A 12,099-nucleotide genomic window follows, 5' to 3' on the forward strand; every position below is an offset into this window, starting at 1 on the left:
AAAACCGCTCTAGCTTCTTGCACCCCTTCCTCAAGGTTCTCAAATCCGACGAATACCAAGGTGCCGAACCCATTCTCTTCCCATTTGTAAGTTGTTTCTTTTTGGGAAGGAGGGTATCCAGAGAGTGCACGAGCCAGGTATGTAAATTCGCGTCAGCGACTATCGGATTGGCTCCTTGAGGGGGCCGCGTGGCCTCCAGGTGTGTCGCCCAAATGTCAACTGGGAGCCTCGACCAGGCTCTCTCAAGGGTATGAACCCTTGGGGCTACCACAGCTGGACTATCGAATTGCCAAGTCACGGACACCAAAAAGTGGTCTGTCCAAGGCATGGCAAGAGCCGGAGATGGAACAAGATGGTCCAAGTTAGAGAGTATGGGATCGAGCAGATGGCCCTTCTCATGAGTCGCGCCCGAGTTGACCAAGTAGATTCCAAACGAGTTGAAATCGTCGATCAAATCGACTCCAGCGATGTTCGTAGGGTCATCCAGATGGATATTAAAATCCCCGAGGACAACAAAGTTGGCAGTAGAAGAGGCAAGAAGTGCGGTGGTTTCTAAAAGAGAGTTAGGGAAGCTACCCAAGGGTCCAGGGGGGCGATAAATCAACAAGCCTACCAGAGAGTTGCATCGACAAGTGGAGAGTTAGTAGGGAATCCAAGGAGTGGCACCGAGCAGCGCCGAGGGAGGTAGGGCAGAGTAAAGGGAGTAGGGAATCCAAGGAGCAGCATCAAGCAGTGCAGAGGAATTTGGGAATCCAAGGAGCTGCGTCGAGCAGTGCAGAGTGAGTAGGGAATCCAAGGAGGAGCTTAGAGCAGTACAGAGGGAGTAGGGAATCCAAGGAGCAGCTTCGAGCCACGCAGAGGGAGTAGGGATTCCAAGCGGTGGCATCGAGCAGCGCAGAGAGAGCAGGCAATCTAAGGAGCGGCATTGAGAAGTAAAGAGGGAGTAAGACTCCAAGGAGCAGCATCGAGCAGCGCAGAGAGAGTAGGGAATCCATTAAGTGACATCAAGCAGTGCAGAGGTAGTAGGTGAACCCAAGGAGTTGCATCGACAAGTGGAGAGTTAGTAGGGAATCCAAGGAGCGGCACCGAGCAGCGCCGAGGGAGTAGGGCAGAGTAAAGGGAGTAGGGAATCCAAGGAGCAGCATCAAGCAGTGCAGAGGAATTTGGGAATCCAAGGAGCTGCGTCGAGCAGCGCAAAGTGAGTAGGGAATCCAAGGAGGAGCGTAGAGCAGTACAGAGGGAGTAGGGAATCCAAGGAGCAGCTTCGAGCCACGCAGAGGGAGTATGGAATCCAAGGAGTGGCATCGAGCAGCGCAGAGAGAGCAGGCAATCTAATGAGCGGCATTGAGAAGTGAAGAGGGAGTAAGACTCCAAGGAGCAGCATCGAGCAGCGCAGAGAGAGTAAGGAATCCAAGGAGTGGCATCGAGCAGCGCAGAGGGAGCAGGCTATCTAAGGAGCGGTGTTGAGAAGTGAAGAGGGTGTAGGGAATTCAAGAAGCAGTATTCAGCCGTACCCAGAGAGAGTAGGGAATCCAGGGAGTGGCATTAAGCAGTACTGAGGGAGTAGAGACTCCAAGGAGCAGCATCGAGCAGCACAGAGAGAGTAGGGAATCCATGAAGTGGCATCAAGCAGTACAGAGGTAGTAGGGAACACAAGGAGTGGTGGTGTGGTGTGGCGCGGCTCACTGGTTAGAGGCGGCAGACCCGGGAGCAGAGGACGGCCCAGGACCAGGGTTCAATTATCGACGCGGCAGGGTCTTGGACCAGGGTCAACGGACTCGATAATTCTCGCCTCGGTGCCTACTCTAACTAGGGATCACACTCAGCAACTCTGGGCATTAGCTTGCCTCATCTCCACAACGGCCCCCCACATACGCCGGGGATGCCTGGTTTCACCTTGGAGATACCCAGTAGGGACCATCTCACAGGGAAAGCCAGGACGGGTTCCCCAGCGGTCTACAGCGCAGAGATACTCCTTCGGGAGTCGATTCTAGCGCTTTCAGAAACCCACAATCAAACAATCAATCAAGGAGCGGCACCGAGCAGCGCCGAGGGAGTATTTTATTTATTTATTTGATTTATATAGCGCATTTTAACCCAGGGGTCTCTAAGCGCTTTGTCAGGGTCCGCATGGCGATTCAGAAAGATACAGCTGGTCACAAATCAGAGGCAACCCCACGCTTGCTGAAAGAGCACAGTTTTTAATTTCTTTCGTAAGGGCAGCAGCTTGGTTGCTTTCCGCAGTTCCAGTGGCAATTTATTCCAGAGAGCTGGGAGTGTGTAAGAGAAAGCACGACCTCCCACAGTAGCCAGTCTACAGCGTGGTTGAACAAGGAGGGTAGCTTCTGCAGATCTTAACGCCCTACCCGGCCTGTAGAAAGTCAGGCGTGATTTCATGTAGCTTGGTGCCCTGCCATAAAGGGCTTTATGGACTATGCACAGCCCCTTGAACATTAGTCTTTGCTTGACTGGCAGCCAGTGTAGTTCACGCAAGAGGGGGGATGCATGCGTGTTCCTCGGCTTTTTAAAGATGAGTCTGGCAGCGTCATTCATGACAACCTGCATTTTATTAAGCAGTCTTTGCGGTAATCCTATATACAACGAGTTGCCATAGTCCAGCCTGGCTAGAATCATAGCAGAGACCGCACTCCTCAAGGTGGAAAAGGATAACAACGAGGAGACTTTCCTGAGTTGTTGGAGGAGGCCGATACAGGTGCCGACTACAGCCGTAACTTGTTTTTTCATGGACAATTTACCGTCCACATGGATGCCCAGGCTTTTGACCACTGCCGCCGATACCGGAGGCATACCCAGCTCCCTAGGCCAAAATTGATCATTCCATGGGTTGCCAGCGATGGTAATAGGCAACACCTCGGTCTTATCCGGATTGATCTTTAGGGAATTCCTGGACATCCAGTTAGCTGTGCTTCTCAGAATGTTTTGCAGTCTTCCGAAGGCATCCTGGCCATCATCCAATTGGTTGATGATTTGGGTGTCATCCGCATAGTTATACACCTGGCAGTCCATTTGGTTGAGCATTAGAATCAGAGGCTGTAGGTAGATATTGAACAGAAGGGGTGACAGAGCAGACCCTTGCGGTACTCCGCAGGTGATCGATGTTGCGGTGGAAAACAGGTCACCAAGTTGCACTCCCTGCATCCTCCCTTGAAGAAAGGATGTGAACCATGCAAGTGCTGTGCCCTGAATGCCGAACTCCCTCATCCGCGACAATAGTTGTTTATGACACACGGTGTCAAATGCCGCGGAGAGGTCCAACAGCACCAGGGCACCTGGAGTTTTCTTGTCTGCTCTGTTCCTCAGTTCATCTACATTCGACAGCATGACAAGCTCCGTGCTGTGATTCGCACGAAAGCCTGCCTGATTCGGCTCTAACAGGACGTTACTTTCCAGGTGCTCCGACAGAGTAGTGAGAACGTGTTGCTCCAGCACTTTTGCAAGGAATGGTAGCTGGGAGATTGGTCTGAAATTTTTCAGACATTTCCCGTCCGCCCCCGTTTTTTTCAGCAGGGGGATCAGCCGGGCTTCTTTGAAGGAAAAAGGCACTTGTCCTACCTGTAAAGATAGGTTTAGGAGGCTCAGCACATCTTCCTCTATACCAGGGAGTGCCAGTTTGAACACTTCAGGTGGGCACAGATCAGACCTGGAGCCCGACTTGACCCGCCCCATAAGAGAGGACAGCCTCTCCCTTGTAATCAAGGGTAAGGCAGTTAATGGGGTTATCACTGGCATTCTAGCTGGCATAACCTGCGGCGGGCAGTCAATCTGGGTGGTCGTCGTGATTTCAGCCACAAGGTCTGTAATTTTGTTAGTAGAAAAGTCCTGGAATTTTTGGCAGTCTTCCTGAATAAACTCCGGAGTCTGTTCCTTATTTTTCCTAAGCTCCGTGAGAACTCGGAAGACTTCTTTCTGGGGATTCATGGCAGTTGCAATCCTCTCCTCAAAAAACTTGGACTTCCTAGCTATGATCGCCTGCTTATAGCTAGTGAGTGCCTGTATATATCGGCTCCGGGAATCGGAACTGTAGTCCTTGCGCCAGGCTCTTTCCAGTTTCCGTAGCCCCCGTTTCTTCTCTCTAAGTGGTTCATTATACCACGGGGCCCCTAGGCCTCTATCCATTAGGTTCAGCCTATGGATTGGTGCCACCCGATCCACGGCCTTCGTAAGTTTATCCATAAGTTCCCTACAAAGGACCTCTGGATTATCCGTCCGGTTATTGAAAGGGGGATTAGTTCGAAGTAGATTTACCATTTTATCTCCATCAATGTTTTTCCACTTCCTGACCACCTTCCACCCTCCCCTGGTCGTTGTTGTTTGTTTGCCCACTAGTAACTCACCTCTCACCAAATGGTGATCGGACCATACGCACGGCTGAGCCGTTACCGCACCTTGCGTAGGGACTGTCATCCAGACCAAGTCAAGGGTATGTCCCTTGATGTGGGTCGGGCCCTTCACTTGTTGGACCAAATCTAATGATATTAGCGCCTCCTCAATCTGTAACGCTTGACCTTCTTTCGGGAATTTTTCCCAGTGGTAGTTAAAGTCACCCATTATGACTACATTATCGTACCTAGAGCGAATGTCCTGGACCATTCTCAGGAACAAATCTGGGAAATCCGGCGATGCCCACCGGGGGCGATAAACTAGTAGAATACTCAGGCAGTCTGTCCCCAGCTTCAGCTTAACACCCATCACCTCCGCACCAGCCAGGTTTTCGGTCAAAAACCTTTCGCCCTGTAGGTGTGAGCTGTACAGAAGGGCCACACCTCCCCCTCTCCTGGCTTACGTTCTATTATAGCAGAGTGCCGGAAAATCAGCTGGAAGAGAAGCTACGAGATCCGGCATTGAAGAATCTTCTAGCCACGTTTCTGTTATTCCTAAGAGATCCAATTCACCTTCTTCCAGAAGAGTAAAAACCTCTAGGTGATGACGTTGAATCCAAGGAGCGGCACCGAGCAGCGCCGAGGGAGTAGGGCAGTGCAAAGGGAGTAGGGAATCCAAGGAGCAGCATCGAGCAGTGCAGAGGAGTAGGGATTCCAAGGAGGAGCTTAGAGCAGTACAGAGGGAGTAGGGAATCCAAGGAGCAGCTTCGAGCAGTGCAGAACGACATTCATGGAGAGCTGAGATAACTACCTCTGATCACCATCAACTCTACAAAACACTATACAACTTTAGGGGCTACATACATCTAAGTGAGAGACCCAACCATCTCTTGTTACTTTATCAAGCACCTAGTTATGACACCCTACACAGATTTACAAATCGTCTGGCAGTCTCTGTGAGAAGTTGGCCTGGCATATGTTGTCCACTATTCAAGTGGGCACCTTGCACCAGTCTAAACGACCCTTATGATGGTGGTTGTAAAGTCAACCTTATAGACCAGCTATCCTAGTGGTAGCATGGACCAGCAGTCTTAGGCTAAAACTTCAGAGAGTATGTGAAGCCAGCTGTTTTACCCATTATAATCCCTTGAGTATCAAATGAAAGGACACCACACAAGGTATAAATCAAATATATACGTATTTATTACTAACACAACCCCTCTGGACTCTTTATGAGGTCAGAGCTCGAGATACATTACAAGTTACTCTTTAAGCATACTATAAGTTGCACAAATACAATTCTGCCCTAGGGGCCTCACGAACCATATACTAAGTAAGTGGTATAAGAACCTCTTCAGGAATAGTGAATAGGCCTAGAGCCTAGGGAATCGCTGGAGCTACACTGGACAACCATGGATTGGAAGTAGGAGGAGACGTGTGCAGTGTCTAAACACAGTCGCAAGTTGCCATAGAGTTATAATGGGAACGTAAAAGTTACAAAGTAGTTGATTTAGGACCCTTCCGGATGGACTACGGTAAAACCCTTTTAAACTAGGACACTTCGAGAGTCAACACCCACGGAAGCACCGGAGTACTCGAATTACCTCACCCAGGGAAGCCGGGTGCATAGGTGTCTTTTCGTGTCGGGTTTCGTCGCTGTTTCCTATGGAGAGCTGCAAAGAAGTGCTGCAGGCGACCAGGAGAAAAGTGTCCGGGTGGATCTAAGGGTGGATCGAAGATGTGAAGAACCTGAAAGCAGAGGGGACAGAGTCTGGGTCACTAGCCAGTGACCAGGAAGGAACCAGGAAGGAACCAGGCGATGTTGAGTGATTTCACGTGAAGAAGGTGAAGCTTGTCTCTGCAGCCACAAGGACCAGGAGGTGTCGACGATGACCAGGAGCTGGATTTGAGCTGTCCCACAAAGGATCTAGTCGACTGTGAAGTCGGTATCTGGAGTGGACCCAACAAGCCTTGACCAATGCAATCCATGCAGGAAGGGAAGATTGGCTTCAGTTCAGACCAGCAAGGTCTGCGGGGCTCCTCCTTTGCTGGGAAGCTGGAACAAGCCTGGAGCAACCAGGCCAGTGATGTAGATTCAAAGAAAAGTCTTCAGGGGGCTAACTAGCCAATAGGCTAGCAACCGGGAAGACACATCAAGCTGAAATGCAAGAGCAGGCCCCACGCGGCACTCGTGGAGTGTGGAGGGATGAGCTTCAATGCAAGGAGTGCTCGGGTCGGGGGCTTCTTAAACCCCAATGCACAACTTCGAGGGTGCCTTGGTCAATGCACTGTTAGCAAAGTGCAGGTAGTCCAGGATGTCCGTTCCCACGTCTCTCGTGTCTGCCACGGGTCTCAGCTTTGCTGTGGATGTGGATAAGAGTTCGAGAAGTCTTGAAGTCCAGTTCCTGAGTCGTGAGTATTCGGGTTCCAGGAGGAGCATCGACAAAGCAAACCGGCAAGTTACTGGTGGTGCCTGTTTGCACAGGGTGGTCACTCCTTGACCACAAGGGAGATGTCTTCAGTCTTCTAGTCGATATAGAATGTCGAAGGTCCAAGAGTTTCATTTCAGAGTTTTGTTCCAGGATAATCTAAAGTCTCTAGACTCAGCTCCTATCTTTATACCAATTTTAGGGGCTGGATTACCTGCTAGGCCCCTCCTATGGGTGGACCCTGAGAAGGGGGTGGTTACACCTCTTTCCCTTTGTCCAATTTTGTGCCCGAGTGCGGCTGGAGTGCCCCAGCAACTGGTTTGAACCGGGCTATGCATGGAGCACCTTGTGTGCCCCAGGCAGTGTCTGGAAAAGCATCTCTCCATTGAACCCACCCTGCCCCAATACACTACAGGCTGTCTGGGGAGGTGCTAGCACCTCCCTCCACAGGAAACCTATTGTCCAGGCCTCCTTTGCCATAGTTTCGTCCAGCTGCCGGAGGTCAGACTCGTGTCTATGGCAGCAGCATCCATTTTGTAATGCTGAGGCTCTGTTTAACTTTAACCGGGTAAAGCAGAATTGGTGGGGGGGTAGTATTCCAAAGTGTTTGACACCTTACGCGACATGTTTCGATAAAGCCAAACCAAAGTTAGCATTAACCGCGAGGATTATAATGCACTTAAGAGTATATTGAATTGAAATGAATTGAAATGGTATTTATATAGCGCATGGCTACCCGAAGGCATCCCAGCGCTTGTGGTATAGCTATATCATAGAACAGCTATAAGGAGATAGTTCCGAAAGCTGCAGAGGGGCTCAGCTCATGCTAGGGCACCCTCTCACATAAAACCAAGCACTCTGCCTCCAGGATTGTTAAGGCCTTCCATAGGAGTGACTTATAGGTTACTATGTGTCTATATATAAGGTAGATATAGATATACTATATCTAAGTAAGGGGTGATTACACCACCTTACCCAAGCTCAGAGATCAGCCTGTGGTGTCAGTTTGGATGGACAGCTAGGGGTGGCATAATACATGCTGTAGGCCTTCCTTGGATGCACCTATGCCCTGGGTACCTAGGGTACACTATCCAGGGGCTCACAAAGGTGACCTAATCCCCAATTAGGCATGTACCTAAAGTACATGGTATCAATTTAGAGAGAGGACAGCTTGGCTGTGGGTCTGATTAGCAGGGCCACAGCCACATTAAAGTCGAAAAACCAGAGAATCACAGCAAAAAGTGGGGGTGACCATGGGAAGCAGACCCTACTCTCCTACAGTCTCCCCACTGTGGTTCAAGTACAAAGGTCTGTACCAACTGCAATAAATGACTGTCACAATACATAAATTGTGTCTTGGGAAGCAAACACAAGGAGATGATGGACGGAGCGCTGAAACTTTTTAGACACTCACCCCCAGACACAGATCTGGGTTGAATCCATCATTGTTCTTTAGCTCACTTTACCACCTCAGTTCAGACCCAGCTATATGCACAGTGTGCCTCATGGAAACAGTCCAGCCCAAACTGCCAACCAGGACTTCCCTGAACCGGGAACAAACATTCTGGGACCGTTTCAGGTAACACCACTCATCAGCCAGGCTAGCTTGAATCCAGTGGCAAAGTGAGCAAGGGACCCACGTCTGGGCATACCCTGCCAACTTAGGGCGGTCAAAGCAAACACAAGGAGATGATGGACAGAGCGCTGAAACTTTTCAGACGCCCCAGTCACAGATCTGGGTTGAATCCACCATCGTTCTTTAGCTCACTTCACCACTTCAGTTCAGGCCCAGCTATATGCAAATCAGCCTTGACCCTGTGCCTCATGGGAACAGTCCAGCCCGAACTGCCAAGCCAGGTCTTCCCTGAACCGGAAACAAGCATCCTGGGACCAGTTTCGGGGTAACACCCCTGATCAACCACGCTAGCTTAAATCCAGTTGCAAAGTGAGGAAGGGACCCATGTCTCGGCATACCCTGGTTGTGTCTTGGCCTGGTCATGGGTACAGTAGTCACGGTTGTTTAATATTCACTATTGTTTAACAAGAGTTCCGCTTTGGGTGTACCCAAACTACCTTCCAGAGTCTAAAACTCTACAGGTGAACAGCACACTATTATCATATCAGGCACATGCCAGGATATTTGTTATTCCGATCACATGCAGAAGACAACTTTCTGAGTATGCCAGAATGATAAGATGAGGTACAAGCTGTCACATGGACAATGGTCCAGGAACTTTTTACCCTATGCACAACCATTGTGTTTGTGATGATCTCCTAATAAAGAGACTTTCGATCTTACTTGTGCTCGTCTCTTAATATGGAGTCTGATTCTTGTGTACATTTCTCGATGGTTAAAACACCAGGTGGAACCATTAGTTATTGTTGGGGTGCACCTTGCTTGCAGCCCTGCACACTGTTCACACTTTGGAATCACTTTACTATTGCAGGTTGTGCCGAATTCTGGGGCATATTATCAAGACAGGCGATAAAATTATCGCCATTTTAGCGGCAGAAAACTGCTGCTAAAACGGTGATAATGGACTTGATAATATGCTCTATGGAATTCCAATTGAAGCCCATGTTAGATGTCCTTCACATCCTTCAAATTCCCGCTTCAGCAACAACATAAGCAGGCCAATAGCCGGCTCCCAACTCCTGCTCTGTGAGTGGGCGATTTCTATCACCAGATATTGAAAATGGTTCTCCCATTACCTAAAGGTCAGCAGTAACCTGGCATGACGGCATGTGCCCTTTAACATGCGCATACATGGATTTACCCCAATGTACCTGTAACCCAGAAGCGCCTCTGTAAAACCCGAAGGATCTCCATTAATCTATCTATAGTAATGTCAGAGTCTGGAATGTATAGCAGTATGTCATCCGCGTAAAATGTGTCATCCGCATAAAGCAACATTCTGTCCTCATGCTTGTCTTCCCAGTTCAGATCCCTGACCTGTGCATCTAAGCATAACCACTCCACCAGAGGCTCAATAATAAGAGCGAACAATAGGGGCGTGAGAGGGCAACCTTGTCTGGTGTCCTTCTATGTCGAGAATGGGACCAATAATGTTCCATTTAATCTCACTTGTGCCCAAGGGGATGTATAAATGATATTGAGAAAACAAATGAAATGTGGCCCAAAATTTTGGTAGTGCAGTCAGCACAAATGGCCACTGTACCAAGTCAAAAGTCTTCTATATATCTAGCAAAAGTAGGGCCACTGGCTGCGGAAATTGTGCATATAGGAGGGTATAATGTGGAGGTGCCGGAGGCAATGACGAGTCCTCTTATTAGGCATAAAGCCATTTTGATCATCGTGCACTAGGGTTCGGACGACATTATGTCATTTCATAGCTATTTTGTACAAACTTTAGTTTTGATGTTATTAATTACGGAAATTGAATTATAGGAGGTACAGAGTTGTGGGGCTTATGCGGCTTCGGGATAGCTGAAATAACTGCCCCTCACGAGAACTAAAAAGGCCTCTTCGAACATCAACTTTAAATGCAGAGGAACTAGGTGTAGGAGAGTAGGGTCTGCTTCCTATGGTCACCCCCACTTTTTGCTGTGATTTTCTGTTTTTTTTACTTTAGTGTGGTTGTGGGCCTGCTAATCAGAGCCACAGCCCAGCTGTTCTCTCTCTAAATTGATACCATGTACTTTAGGTACATACCAGATTGGTTACTGGGTCACCTTTGTGAGCCCCTGTATAGTGTACCCTAGGTACCCAGGTCATGGGTGAATCCAAGGCCTACCAGGGGCTGCAGCATGTATTATGCCACCCCTGGCTGGCCATCTAAACTGACACCACAGGCTGATCACTCAGCTTGGGTAAGGTGGTGTAATCACCCCTTACTTATAGTATACCTATATCTACCTTTATATATAGACACATACGCACCTATAAGTCACTCTCATGGTAGGCCTCGACAATCCTCAAGGCAGAGTGCTTGGTTTTATGTGAGAGGGTGCCCTAGCATGAGCTGAGCCCCTCTGCAGATTTCAGAACCATCTCCTTATAGCTGTTCTATGATATAGCCATACCATTTACTCTTAAGTGCATTATAATCCTTGTGGTTAATGCTAACTTTGGTTTGGCTTTATCAAAACATGTTGTGTAAGGTGTCAAACACGTTGGAATACTACCCCCCACCAGTCCTGGTGGTGGAGGTTGCATTCCACCCTTCCAGAGGGAGAATACATGTATGCGCTTGTCTGGCGAAGCTCTTCATTTTTAATTACCCGTTTTACCTGTCAGCTTATTTTTTAGGTTGGACACTTAATCCCTGTTTTTAATCCTGTGGCCTCGCACACTTGCACTGTTGTCACCCTTATTTGCATATAAATGATTTAAACTCACCACACTTTGTGGGTCCCTGCCCCTGACTCGGTTCGGCCATATTGAGTGGGGTCATCTTGCGTGCTGTAGTCCTTCCTCTCCCTCTTTAGGCGGACTTAAAGGTAGGCAAATTTGGGGCAGCTCGCTCTATTGCAGCGTCTCTGCCTTCCTGCAGCGCTTGTCTGGCGAAGCTCTTCATTTTTAATTACCCGTTTTACCTGTCAGCTTATTTTTTAGGTTGGACACTTAATCCCTGTTTTTAATCCTGTGGCCTCGCACACTTGCACTGTTGTCACCCTTATTTGCATATAAATGATTTAAACTCACCACACTTTGTGGGTCCCTGCCCCTGACTCAGTTCGGCCATATTGAGTGGGGTCATCTTGCGTGCTGTAGTCCTTCCTCTCCCTCTTTAGGCGGACATAAAGGTAGGCAAATTTGGGGCAGCTCGCTCTATTGCAGCGTCTCCGCCTTCCTGCAGCGCTTGTCTGGCGAAGCTCTTCATTTTTAATTACCCGTTTTACCTGTCAGCTTATTTTTTAGGTTGGACACTTAATCCCTGTTTTTAATCCTGTGGCCTCGCACACTTGCACTGTTGTCACCCTTATTTGCATATAAATGATTTAAACTCACCACACTTTGTGGGTCCCTGCCCCTGACTCGGTTCGGCCATATTGAGTGGGGTCATCTTGCGTGCTGTAGTCCTTCCTCTCCCTCTTTAGGCGGACATAAAGGTAGCTATGTTGACGCGCAGCGGCCTCGCGCAGCGGAGACGCCAGACTGACGCCGGAGTTACGCCAGAGTTCAGCCCGTCTGCGCCCGTCCGCGCTAGGGACGTGCTGCGGGCTGGGCTGGACTCTGTTCCATCTCCTCTCCATTCGTCTGCTGTAAGATATTCAAGATCGGATTTACTGGCACTTAGACCGGCCTTATTGCCCTGCTCTCATCGCTATGCACCTGAGGGGATTTTGCACACCTACAGGTGTAGGGC

General features: G+C 49.1%; 1 protein-coding gene across 1 annotated transcript in view; it reads left to right on the forward strand.

The window, feature by feature from the left end:
* The first annotated feature begins 352 nt into the window (after positions 1-352).
* Positions 353-12,099, forward strand: part of LOC144759004 (uncharacterized) — a 62,781-nt gene continuing 51,034 nt past the window's right edge. Inside the window, exon 1 of the mRNA XM_078646462.1 lies at positions 353-533. Coding sequence (XP_078502588.1) covers positions 353-533 — 181 coding nt within the window. The remainder of the gene's footprint in view (positions 534-12,099) is intronic.

The sequence above is a fragment of the Lissotriton helveticus genome, chromosome 1_1, assembly GCF_964261635.1.
Source record: "Lissotriton helveticus chromosome 1_1, aLisHel1.1, whole genome shotgun sequence".
In the NCBI taxonomy this organism is placed as follows: Eukaryota; Metazoa; Chordata; class Amphibia; order Caudata; family Salamandridae; genus Lissotriton; species Lissotriton helveticus.